General features: G+C 39.2%; 1 protein-coding gene across 1 annotated transcript; it reads right to left on the reverse strand.

Moving 5' to 3' along the window:
- Window positions 1–501: 501 nt before the first annotated feature.
- On the reverse strand, window positions 502–11,698 carry LOC120212951 (protein PSK SIMULATOR 1-like). Its single transcript, XM_039211146.1, has 3 exons — window positions 10,212–11,698; window positions 10,024–10,029; window positions 502–512 (listed from the first exon to the last, which is right to left on the reverse strand). The coding sequence occupies exon 1, from the start codon at window positions 11,559–11,561 to the stop codon at window positions 10,230–10,232; it is 1,332 nt and encodes a 443-aa protein (XP_039067077.1). The 5' UTR covers window positions 11,562–11,698; the 3' UTR covers window positions 502–512; window positions 10,024–10,029; window positions 10,212–10,229.
- Between the last annotated feature and the right edge of the window lie 538 nt (window positions 11,699–12,236).

Consider the following 12,236-nt stretch of genomic DNA (forward strand, 5'->3'; position numbering starts at 1 on the left):
GCAAGAAGGGTCACATTAAAAGAAATTGTCGAGCACCGAAGAAAGATACCGGCGCACAGGAATCTGCCAATATGACAGAGGAGACAGATGATACCATTATTTTAAGCGTCAACAGTCCAAGTGAATTATGGATCTTGGATTCAGAGTCATCTTTCCACTCCACCCCATGCCAAGAAATCATGGAGAACTATGTCAGTGATGATTTTGGGAAGGTTCATCTAGCTGATGATGAAACTTTAAAGATCGTCAGAAAAGGAGACATCCGATTAAAGTTGCCAAACTAGACCACCTGAAAGCTGAAAGAAGTGAGACATATTCCCGACCTCAAAAGAAATTTGATTTCTGTAGGACAACTTGATGGAGAAGGATATAGTACAACATTTTCAGGCTGTGAATGAAAGATTATCAAATATGCACTCGTCATTGCTCGTGGTAAGAAGACTTGTACTCTCTATGTAACCTTAAATTTAGAGAATATAATTACAGTAGCAGATGCTGATGGAAAATCAAACCTATGACACCAAAGACTTGACCATATTAGCGAGAAAGGGGTGAAGACACTTTTGTCAAAAGGGAAGCTGTCGGATCTAAAGAGTGTAGATATCGGACTATGCGAGGATTGCATCTTTGGAAAACAAAAGAAAGTCAGTTTTGCAAAGATTGGCAAGACACCCAAGGCAGAAAAGTTAGAGTTGGTTCATACTGATGTTTGGGGACCATCTCCAGTTCCATCTCTTGCAGGCTCACTATATTATGTCACATTCATCGATGATTCTACAAGAAAGGTGTGGGTTTATTTTCTGAAGAATAAATCAGAAGTCTTTGATACATTCAGAAAATGGAAGGCCATGGTGGAAAATGAGAATGGTTTGAAAGTCAAGCAGTTGAGGTCTGACAATAGAGGGAATACAAAAATAATAGATTCAGAGATTTATGCGCAAATAATGGGATCAACATGGAGACAACAGTTCCCATGACACCGCAGTAGAATGGCGTAGCATAACGCATGAACAGAGCTCTGAATGAACGTGCCAGAAGTATGAGGATACATGCCGGATTGCCCAAATTGCTATGGGCTGAAGTTATCAACACTGCAGCTTACCTGATCAACCGTGGGCCCTTAGTTCCCTTGGATGGTGGAATACCAGAGGAAGCTTGGAGCAAAAAAGAAATAAACCTTTCACACTTAAGAGTGTTTGGTTGTATTTCTTATGTACACATAAATTCTGCTGAAAGAAGTAAACTTGACGCCAAGTCCAACAAATATGTCTTTGTTGGTTATGGTGGTGATGAGTTTGGTTACCGGTTTTGGGACTACGAAAATTGAAAGATCATCAGAAGCAGAGATGTCATTTTCAACGAGAATGTGATGTACAAAGACATGTCAACTGTAGAATCAAGTAGCTTCAATATCGAAGCTGAAACAAAGGAATTTGCTGAGTTCGAGGAGATTTCTGGAAACGATGTTTAGATCAATCCTGAAGCAGCTCAAGAAGAACCAGGCACACCAGAACTAAGACGCTCCTCCAGAATTCCTAAACCAACCCATCGTTATTCGCCTTCTTTGTACTACTTGTTGCTGACTGAAAATGGTGAACCAGAGTGCTATGATGAAGCAATGCAGGTGGAGGATTCAGTCAAGTAGGAGTCTTCCATAAAAGATGAAATGAACTCGCATATGTCAAATTAGACGAGGGAATTAGTTGAATTACCACCAGGCAAGAAAGCACTCCATAACAAGTGGATTTATAGGTTCAAAGAAGAGCACGATGAGAGCAAACACTATAAAGCAAGATTGGTTGTCAAAGGTTTTCAGCAAAAAGAAGGTATTGACTACAATGAAATTTCTCTCCAGTCGTGAAACTGTCTACAATCAGACTGCTGTTGAAAATTGTAACTACAGAGAATCTACATCTTGAGCAGTTACATGTGAAGACAACTTTCCTTCATGGCGATTTGGAGGAAGAAATATATATGAGGCAACTTGAAGGCTTCATAGAGACATGCAAGAAAAACCTGGTATGAAGGTTGAAGAAGAGCTTGTATGGTTTAAAACAAGCTCCTAGAAGTGGTACAAGAAGTTCGATAGCTTCATGGGTAGCAATGGTTTTACCAGATGCCAAGCAGATCATTGTTGCTATATCAAGAATTTCGACAACAACTTCATTATTTTATTGTTGTATGTTGTTGACATGCTCGTTGCAGGCTCAGACATGCAAGAGATTATAAACTTGAAGCAAAAATTGTCGAAGCAGTTTGCAATGAAGGATCTGGGCACTGCAAAATAGATTCTTGGGATGAGGATTAAGAGAGATACAAAGTCGGGGACTTTGGTGTTATCACAGGCTGAGTACATCAACAAAGTACTCTCCAGGTTCAACATGCAAGGTGCTAAACCAGTAAGTACACCTTTAGGTGTTCATTTTAGACTCTCCAAAGAACAGTCACCAAAGACGAAGGAAGAACGTACACACATGGTGAAGGTGTCGTGTGCCTCAGCAATTGGAAGTATGATGTATGCCATGGTTTGTACTAGACCAGATATTGCTCATGCAGTTGGAGCTGTTAGCAGGTACATGAATAATCCGGGCAAGGTATACCGGGAAACAGTCAAATGGATCCTCAGATATCTGCGAGGTACCACAAATAAAGCACTTTATTTCAAAGGTGGAGATACGATACTGACAGTCTATGTAGATGCTGACTTAGCCAGAAATGTTGACATCAAAAAGAGCATTACAGGGTATATATATACTCTAGGAGGTACTGCAGTGAGTTGGTTTCTTAACTACAGAAGATAGTTGCTCTCTCCACAACTGAAGCATAATATGGCGCTGTTATGAAAGCAACAAGGAGATGGTTTGGCTCCAAAGTTTCTTGGAAGAGTTAGGCAAGAAACAAGAGAACAACGTCTAGTACTGCGATAGTCAAAGTGCTATACATCTAGCAAAGAATCCGTCTTTTCATTCCATAACGAAGCACATACAATTGAGATATCATTTTATTCGGTCTCTTCTAGAAGATGAGATTTTGAAACTTGAAAAGATTAGTGAAGCTCAAAATCCGGCAGACATGTTAACAAAGACGGTGACTACAGACAAACTGAAGTTGTGCTCAGCTTCAGTTGGCATGCTAGAGTAACAAGACCATAAATGTTGCTGCATTAATCGAGGTGTGAAAACAGATTAAAATTAGTCTTCAAGTGGGAGATTGTTGTAAAAAAAAATTCAGAAAAAGAGGCTTTAAAAATCATAAAGGGGTTGCATTTTCAATAATGGGAGGCCACCGAATTCGGTGCAATTAATTGTGTTGAAATTTTGAGATGGGTAAATTATATTTTAACCCTGCACACTTTAGGATATTTATAAGATTAGTCCTTAAGCTTCAACTATAAATACCCTAGCTCATTTAGCTTCAAAATCATCCCAAATCAGTTCTTTCTCCCAATACTAGAGAGTTTTCTTATGAGTAGTGAGTATTTTGTAAACACATGTAAATTTTCTCTCTTTAGTAAAAGATTTGTAGCAGTCCGGAGACGTAGGCAAAATTTGTTGAACTCTGTTATCAATTTCGGGCATTATTTTCCGCTTTTATTTCGCATTCTCACTAATCTGGTTATAGGTAAATTGCTCGTTTATTTCCCAACACGTCTCTTTTTAAAATTTTAAAAGTTTGCCTCCCCTAATATAAGATCGTACGTTCGCACTTAATCGTTAGTATAATTTATAAAAGGAAATTAGATTGAATATGTTTAAACGTTCGATATTGTTTGAGTAAAAAGAAATATAAATAACACAAACTTTATGTCAAATTATTTTTAAAAAATAATGAATAAGTAAACTATGCCAAGGTATTGTTGGATAAGATAGAAAATTCTTATTCTTGTAGTAATCTAATTAATTGAAATGTGTTTTCAGTGTTTGATATATAAATTTTTATTAAAATATAATATTAATTTGATAAGGGGAAATGAGTATTTGATCCAAGCCCAACTAATTTCAATTCGACTCAATAATTTCAATTTGGTGGCCTCCTCACATTGGTAAAATCTGTTCTTGTTAAATTTCCAGTCTATTACTCATCTCTTTTTCAAATGCCTGCAGGAGTGGCCTCGAGGTTGAATAAACTCATTGCGAATTTTTTTTTTGGGGTGCCTCCCCTGGGAGGTCCATCCATTGGGTCAGTTGGGTGAGTGTGTGTAAACCAAAGGAGCTTGGCGGTTTGGGTTTCTATGATCTCAGGGTACGTAACCGGGGCTCTTCTTAATAAATATATTTGGATATTTGGTGAAAAAGCGAACAACCTTTGGAAGAAGGTTGTGGTAGCTAAATACGATTATGATCAGCGTTCTTTGGTTCCGAGACCCTTCCAAATGAGGAATTTTTCTTGGGTTTGGAGGAATATAGCCAGCCCTGTCCTGAATAATAAGTGTCTTTTTGGTAATAATCTTCGTTGTATCGTTGGTGATGGGAGTCAGGTTGAATTTTGGGAGGATTGGTAGTGCGATGTTCCGTCCTTAAGATTAGCGTTTCCGCGGTTTTTCTGCCTTGCTGTTAAGAAGTCGGAGTTTGGTGCCATGGTGAATAGGGCTTGCGTATGGAATATTGAGCTTCGGAGGGTTCTATTTGATTGGGAGATTCCTATCTGGAATGATTTTTGGGCTACTATTAACAGTGTGGTTCTTGGGCTAAATTCTTCTGATTGCCTTAGGTGGTTGGGGGGGAAACGAATGGGATTTACTCCCCCAAAAGTTACTGCCTAATGACTTCCAAGGAGGGTAGTGTTGAAGATAAGTTCTGGAGGATGATTTGGGGTAAGTTAGCCCCCGAAAGTTGAAGCTTTTGTTTGGAGAACTTCACTTGGGAGGATTCCTACTCTTTTCAAATTAGTCAAACGGGGTGTTGTAAACATAGTATAAAATAACGGTTGCAGCATCTCTCGCGGTTACGGTTGCGGTGTCGCGGTTGTGGATGCCGCGGACGTTACGTAACGTGTAGTGGCTGTCGAAGGCGTGATTTCTTCCTTAAAAATCACAATACTTCTAAAATATTTTATCGCGTTGCGTTAATATTGCGTCGCGGTGACCTTCAAAACTGTTACGATGCGGTCGTAACACTGCGTTGTGGCCGCAATTTAATACCATGGTTGTAAGTAGCGATAGCTGCTTGTGTGTGTTGTGTAGAAAGAGCCCTGAATCGGTAAATCTTTTGTCAATGTGAGGTCGTTTGGAGAGTTTGGCAAAAATGGTGCTATCTCTGGAAATTTGCGTTTGTGATGCCTGAAAATGTTAAGGAGCTGATTAGTGTCTGGTGTAATATCCCGCTTTGTGGTTCGGTTAAGCTGATCTGGAAAATGACTCTTTTCGGAATTATTTGGTCTGTCTGGCTTTGCAGAAACGAAGTGGTTTTTAATAATAAAGTGCTGTGTGAGGAGAAATTGTTCAATTCGTCCCTGTTGAGGATCAGTTACTGGTGCCACTGCAAATGGCCTACTACTGCCTATTCGGTGATGGATTTTTATAGGAATCCAGGTTTGGCTTCCATCGGCGTTAAGAATCGTGGTAGGTTGAGGCAGTAATCTGGTTGTTTTTTGGGTTCTGGTCCATTGGTGCCCGTTTTTGCTTGTTTTGTTATGGGATCGAACTGATTTTTGTTGCTGACTTGGTCCTCCTTAAGCCCCGTTCTGCTGTGTTGGAATGTCTTATTGCAGCAGCTTGGGCGGTTTGTGGTTGGGGATTGTCTTTTCACTTGCGTCTGGAATGTGCTGGGTTGCTTCGTGTAGTAACATTGCTAGGCTTTGAAGTTGATGGTGCTACTTCTATGCCTTGTTTGTATGTTGATTATTGTTGCACTATTTTTTCTCCATTTTGGTTAAAAGAGGTTTTTTAACGAAGTTTTTGCTTTGGTTGTGTTTTGTATTTATTTTCTTAATATAAAATCTCCCTTCTCAAAAAAGAAAAAGAAGAAAGTCGATTACTTAAAATTTCATCAAAGCATGGCACTTTACAGCTTAACCAAATGACTAAACATTTACAAAATGTTAATCTGAATAATTTACTCTTCGTTAATCTGAATGATTCTTTATCTAATCCAACTTTCTGAATTAAAAAAAAAACAATTTCGTCTGAAAATAAAACACAAAATGAATAATGAACTCAAGAGTGCATAAATAATTACAAGCATCATATACTACAACATGCTTCTCATAAATCAAATGCAAAAAAATATATAAACATTTCATATCATTCATATCTATATATTTTTTATGTTCGTTTTTACATATAATAATAATTGTGCACAAAATATACTTTTCCGTGTCCTATTTATATTTGACGTACATTTTGTTATTCATGTATTGTATGCTTTCATGATATCATAACATGCATGCTTTTGTATCTTTGTAATATGTATTTATATATATTTTTTTAAAAGTTACTGGATTTTATCTACGGTTATTATATTTAGATGTAATAGACAAATGATTGTTTACAAACGAAGAAATGTCTGGTACACGTAAAAACCAAAGCAAATGTCGACGTAAATTACATGAAACATGCCCGATACTGTAGGAAAAAAGCTAGCAAACACCAAATCTGAACCACAAAAGCAATGATACTTGCCTTAATTTCCCCCTTAATTCTTCGTTTTAAATCAATGAATCTTTAAATCAAATCTGAACCACAAAAGCTATTTACCTTAATTTCTGAGCCCGACGATCACTACGTTACAAAAAAAAAATGATGTCCTCGGAGCATGTTATTACATGAACAATGCAAACAATGATCCTCTATGGCGAAATCACAGCTCCTTGAATACTTCTCTACCTTTCTTGCTAACCCAGCTTTTCCTTAATCGATTCCTTTTGCTCCTCCTCCGGTCGTTACGCCAGCCTCCCATCGTCGCTCACATCATCGTAAGTTTATATATATATATATATGTCTATATATGTATGTATTGATTCTTTCCATGTGCATGCAGTGCGGTGTGGTGTTAGGGCTGACCTTAGTTGCAGATATTGAATTCTCAAGAAAGTTTATCTTCCCTCATAAAACAACAATGGTGCTCGAGACATTAGCTAACTTGGCATTGACGTATTACATGTTTTTGGTCGGATTAGAGATGAATTTTTCCCTTATCATGCAATCTGGAGCTCAAGTGATAAGTATTACCGCCGCGGGGATTATGTTCCCGCTTCTTCTCGGTTTCGGTTTGTATTTAATGGCGGTGAAAAGATCCGAAGAAGTCGATTATAGGGGTTCGTTGTTCTGGGCTATCGCGTTGACATCAACCAACTTCCCGGATCTCACTCGGATCCTCGCGGATCTCAAGCTCCTCCACACCAACATTTGTAGAATAGCCATGAGTTCGGCCATTCTCTGTGACTTGTTCTCGTGGATTCTCCTCATCATTGCAATATCGATCTTAAATGGCCAAAAATACAAAACCATAATTGCCACGGTTGTTTTCGTCCTGATATTTGTGTTCGCACTACGTCCGGCCCTTTCTTGGGGGATCAATCGTAGCGCGAAAGGCGAAGTCTTCAGTGACACGGATGTATGGTTCATCATGACGGGGATTTTGCTCTGCGGGCTCACCACCGATGCTTGCGGCTCGCATTCGATCGTGGGCGCTTTTATGTTCGGTGTTATGTAATGGATTGCTCAAGAAATTAAGAAAGGACTAAGAAAATAGAGAAGATAGATTGAAGAAAACAGAATTCTCAAGATTTTCATTCATATATTTCATGTTCATTACAACTGAATTTTATATAGGACTAGTCATAACAGATTGCCAGCTGTATTATTTTTCAACAGACTAGATTCCCTTAGCACTCTCTCCTTAGCTCCATCAGCCCACGCCAGAGTTTCAAGTCCATCAGGTAATAACATAACCTTATTCTTCTGCTCTTCATCCAATTTCCCCATTTCAATCCCTAATTTCCCCGTATTCACCTCTTTCTCTTCAGCAATCCCTAAATTCGCCTCATGGGTCATGACATGTTATTATACCGAAAGATGAATCAGTGAGAAACAAGGTTTTGGAGAAGCTTTATGATTTTGTGACGGCGATCTTGACGCTTCTCTTCTTCTTAATCACAGGACTACGAACCAATTTATCGTTTTTATTCGAATCAACCCCTTTGATCATGGTGTTTCTCGTCATAATATTGTCTTGGGCTGCAAAGGTTACCAGTGTTTTCCTGGTTTCCTTACGTTACAAGATGTCAATTTCAGACAGTTTGGTTCTCGGGGATGCTTTTGAACAGCAAAGGTGTCTTCGCTCTCATCATCCTTAATACAGACCTCAACATCAGGGTATCTTCTTCTTCCGTTTTTCCTTTGGTCATGGGACAATCCAACAACAAACTCTTCACTCCATGAATCACCGCTTGCAGGCTCTAAACAACCGGACATTTCCTTTGATGATTCTTGCGGTCCTTGTGATGTCGTGTTTGATAGAGCCAATAATCGCATTTGTTAACAGGCTAACGGGGAAAATACTGAAAAATTTGAATCGGAGCATCAAAGTATCGGAGCCAGACACAGAGTTACGAATCCTTGCATGTGTCCACTCCATGCGGAATGTAATGGGAATCCTTAGTCTCGTCAACTTGTCCCATGGCACTAAAGAGTCTCCTCTCTGCATCACCGCAATCCATCTTATGGAGCTCTCCAAACGAGCCAGCTCGGCAATGCTAGCTCATCATACACGACGATACCAGCCAGGATGATGGGTGTCAATTCAATCGGGTTAAAACGGAAACGGCCAACATCTTTCGTGCGTTTGAGAGCTTTGAGAAGGCAAACGATGAGGGAGCAGTGACGGTCCAAACGATGTCCGTGATGTCCCCTTATGCCACCATGCACGTTGACATATGTAGCTTGGCGGAGACAAATGCGTCAACCCCATCCTCCTCCCGTTCCATAAGGAAGTGAAAGCCGATGGTCATATGGGAAACGCCAACCCCAACTTCGCTAACGTGAACAACAACATGTTGATGAACATGCCGTGCTCCGTAGCCATACTCATCGACTGCGGGATCAGCTCGAAAGTCTTTGAATCAACAGAGAAACTCAGCGGCAACTTAACTCGGCATATCGCCACGTTATTCGTAGGCGGCCCTGATGATCGAGAGGCGTTAGCCTATGCTTGTAGGATGGCCAGTCAAGACAATGTAACCTTAACCGAGGCCACATTTCTCCCCGATGAAGATACATTGGAGCCGGACCTACAAAGCAGCGTCAGTGTTAACCGGGAAAGGCTGACCGACCACGAACACATAGAGGATTTCAAATCCAAGGTGGCGATGGCAAGTAATGGGCTACATTTTGCCGAAATGAAGGTCCACAATGGAGAAGAAACTATAGCAGGGATCAGAGCATTGGGCGATAACGTGTTTGATTTGTACATAGTTGGGAGAAGGCAAGGGGAATTAAATCCCCGATCATCGAAGGATTGTCGGATTGGGGTACTTGCCCGGAGCTCGGGGCGATTGGGGATACATTGGTGTACTTTTCCTTGCATTCATCGGTGTTGGTAGTGCAGCACTACATTTCTACGGATGTAATTCATGAGGTATCTGATAATTTTCCCACTTGCACGCTAGGGATGATAGGGACGAAGCAAGATGTTCAAAGATATGATTTCTAATTAAATCATGACCATAAAATTAAATTAGGATGACAACATAACGTAATAAACGTATTATTGCGATATCACAATCATATATATAACGATTTTGAAAAATAAATCACATCTACAATAACTATTATATGTTATTAATTATCCGTAACATTTATTATCACGACAAGATAGCTGCATCTACAACAAACATCGCAACCATGTATAATTACCACCAGATTTCCCATTCGTTTTTTTTTCTGGCATTCTTTTACAAATTGTATTTGCTTCCAACGAAATGGAAGCCAAGCTCATAACATTGGATTGTTGTATAGAATTTTTGTTTCACAAGTAGTATACTACTTGAGGTAAATTATGTAGAAAACAAATAATAATAAAATACTCATTATTATTTTATCAAATTCATGAATGAGTACAGATGAATTTAAAAGTCATAGTTTGATGCCTACAAAAGTTGTGTTTAATGGGAGGCAACAACGAGCAGCAATGAATGAAGGATCATGCAACTGGAATAATTTTAAATCAAATTCTTGTCATTTACATATAACATTCTACAATATATGATCCATTAAGCTCCATTTCTAATCCTTAACTTGAATTCTGCAAATTGCATTCGAACAAGGCCTTGGCTGTCATTTCCCTTTCGAATCTCCAAATGTAATTCAAACCCACCAGCAACTCAGTAATGACAGCTTCAGTCTTCTCCTTGTTAGCAAAGTTGAGTGTTTGCAAAAGAAGAATATTCGTTCTGGGCAACAAATTCTGGTGCCCGAAGCTCCTCTCACTTTGCCATTTGATCGTGTTATGTGCCAATGGCGACAACCAGCCCAATATCCTCCCCAGAGCCGTTCTCCACTCACCCGCAAGCACCGAGTCACTCGCCGAGAACCCAACTCCTTTCAATCTCGCCCTTAATGCCGACCGAATACTGCTAGGAAGCTGCGAATACAGATCATCTCTTGCTTCAATACCAACCAACTGTGGTGATTTTATCATTTTTTCCAACACGATAATTAGATTCGCATAATGTAACGATAAAGCCGAAGCACCTAATGTACTCGGAGGAGGCTTCAGAAACTTCGAATTCGAGTCGAAAAAATTGATATTACCCTTCAATGGCCCGGATACGAAGTTATAAGTGTTTGGGTTTACAGTGGGGTACACGGTTGCCGAAGTCGAAAGGCTTCGAGGCAAAGGTGGATAATGGTAATAGCCATGGCCATGACCAAAAACAAACTTGATCCTGTGTAGAATAGTGAAGACCAATCTCACGAGCATGGAAACAACCATGTCGAAGCTTTCGTTCCACAGGGAATTTTCTTTTAAATTCTTAACCTCTTGTTTTTGCCACAAAAGCTTTTGCTGTAGATCAATAAACTTCTGCTCTTTGATCGGAACACAACACTTTCTCAAACCGTTCTCCGTCGTCGACAACTCCTCCATTTGCTTACACAGAGTGGAAGTAACAGCGACCAGCTTTTCCATCTTCTTGTTCTTAGCTTCCATGTCCTTATTACTCAAAACCCATCCGTGAAAATCGTTGCCCGAGTCGGCGAACTCGTCGAACCACCGGTCGAAACATCGAAGCTTGGCATCATGGCACCGGGTGCTGAACCTGGAAATAGCCTTGGCTGCCAGCCTAACGTTTTCCGTAATTTCAGCACAGGCTAACCCCAGCAAGAAAGACTCGTCATCGGAGACGATCTTGGAGATTCCTTCGAGCGAAATGGATTCATTACGAAGACGGATTATGGTCTTGTCTGAGAGCGAGTTCCATAGATGAAGAAGCTTTGACATAAGGCCGGCGATTTCGAAGGACAAAACCTCGACGTTGTATTTATGTCTTGAAGATTTTGCAGTGTCCAGGGTGTTGGCCGATTTGGTTTTTTTCACTTTTATCAGCCAAGTTTCGAGCGCCATTTGTAAGGAAAAGGATCGTATCTAAACAAATTATGAAGGAACAAGAAGACCCTTTTGAAGATGATGTTTTAAGAGAGAAATGATTTGAAGAGTGAAGTTTGCAGAGATTAAGCTTTAATGGAGAAAATGAAAGCTTTTAGATATTTGCAGATCATTGGATTCTGCTGAGGCACTAATACAAATAGCAATTCCATTTCATTACAAAAATAAAAATAAAAACAAAAATAAAAATAAATAAATAAAAATAAATAAATAAAAAGAAAAAGAGTTTAGAGACCAGAAAGCAGTACATTACAGTTAGAACCGCTGACAGCGCGTGATGAATGAAGTAATCTCAGTCTTTGTTTGTCTTCTTCGGGTTTAAACTGCAGTGGCTTCAAAATCGCGTGGGGACTGATTAGTGTAAACTTTTATGAACAAAGTACACCAGAGATCACTAAACTATGTTAAAAAGATCATTTTGATCACTAAAGTTTCAAAATAGTCACTGTAAAATTTTGATGAAATTTAATGATTATTTTGTAGTTGTTCAAAAAATTGAGGATTATTTTATAAATTTTAAAAGTGTATTGATAAAAATAATCATTTGAACATAATTCAATAAATTCGATGTATTTTACTCAAGTTTTATTGTTAAATAAACTGAGTGATGCATAAATTTTAGAATACATATAG

The sequence above is a fragment of the Hibiscus syriacus genome, unplaced genomic scaffold (genome assembly GCF_006381635.1).
Source record: "Hibiscus syriacus cultivar Baekdansim isolate YM2019G1 unplaced genomic scaffold, ASM638163v2 tig00000002_pilon, whole genome shotgun sequence".
Classification (NCBI taxonomy): domain Eukaryota; kingdom Viridiplantae; phylum Streptophyta; class Magnoliopsida; order Malvales; family Malvaceae; genus Hibiscus; species Hibiscus syriacus.

Bases quoted from the DNA above. Each gene is read 5' to 3' on its own strand.
- LOC120212951 (XM_039211146.1), bottom strand. From the start codon at position 11,561: ATGGCGCTCGAAACTTGGCTGATAAAAGTGAAAAAAACCAAATCGGCC.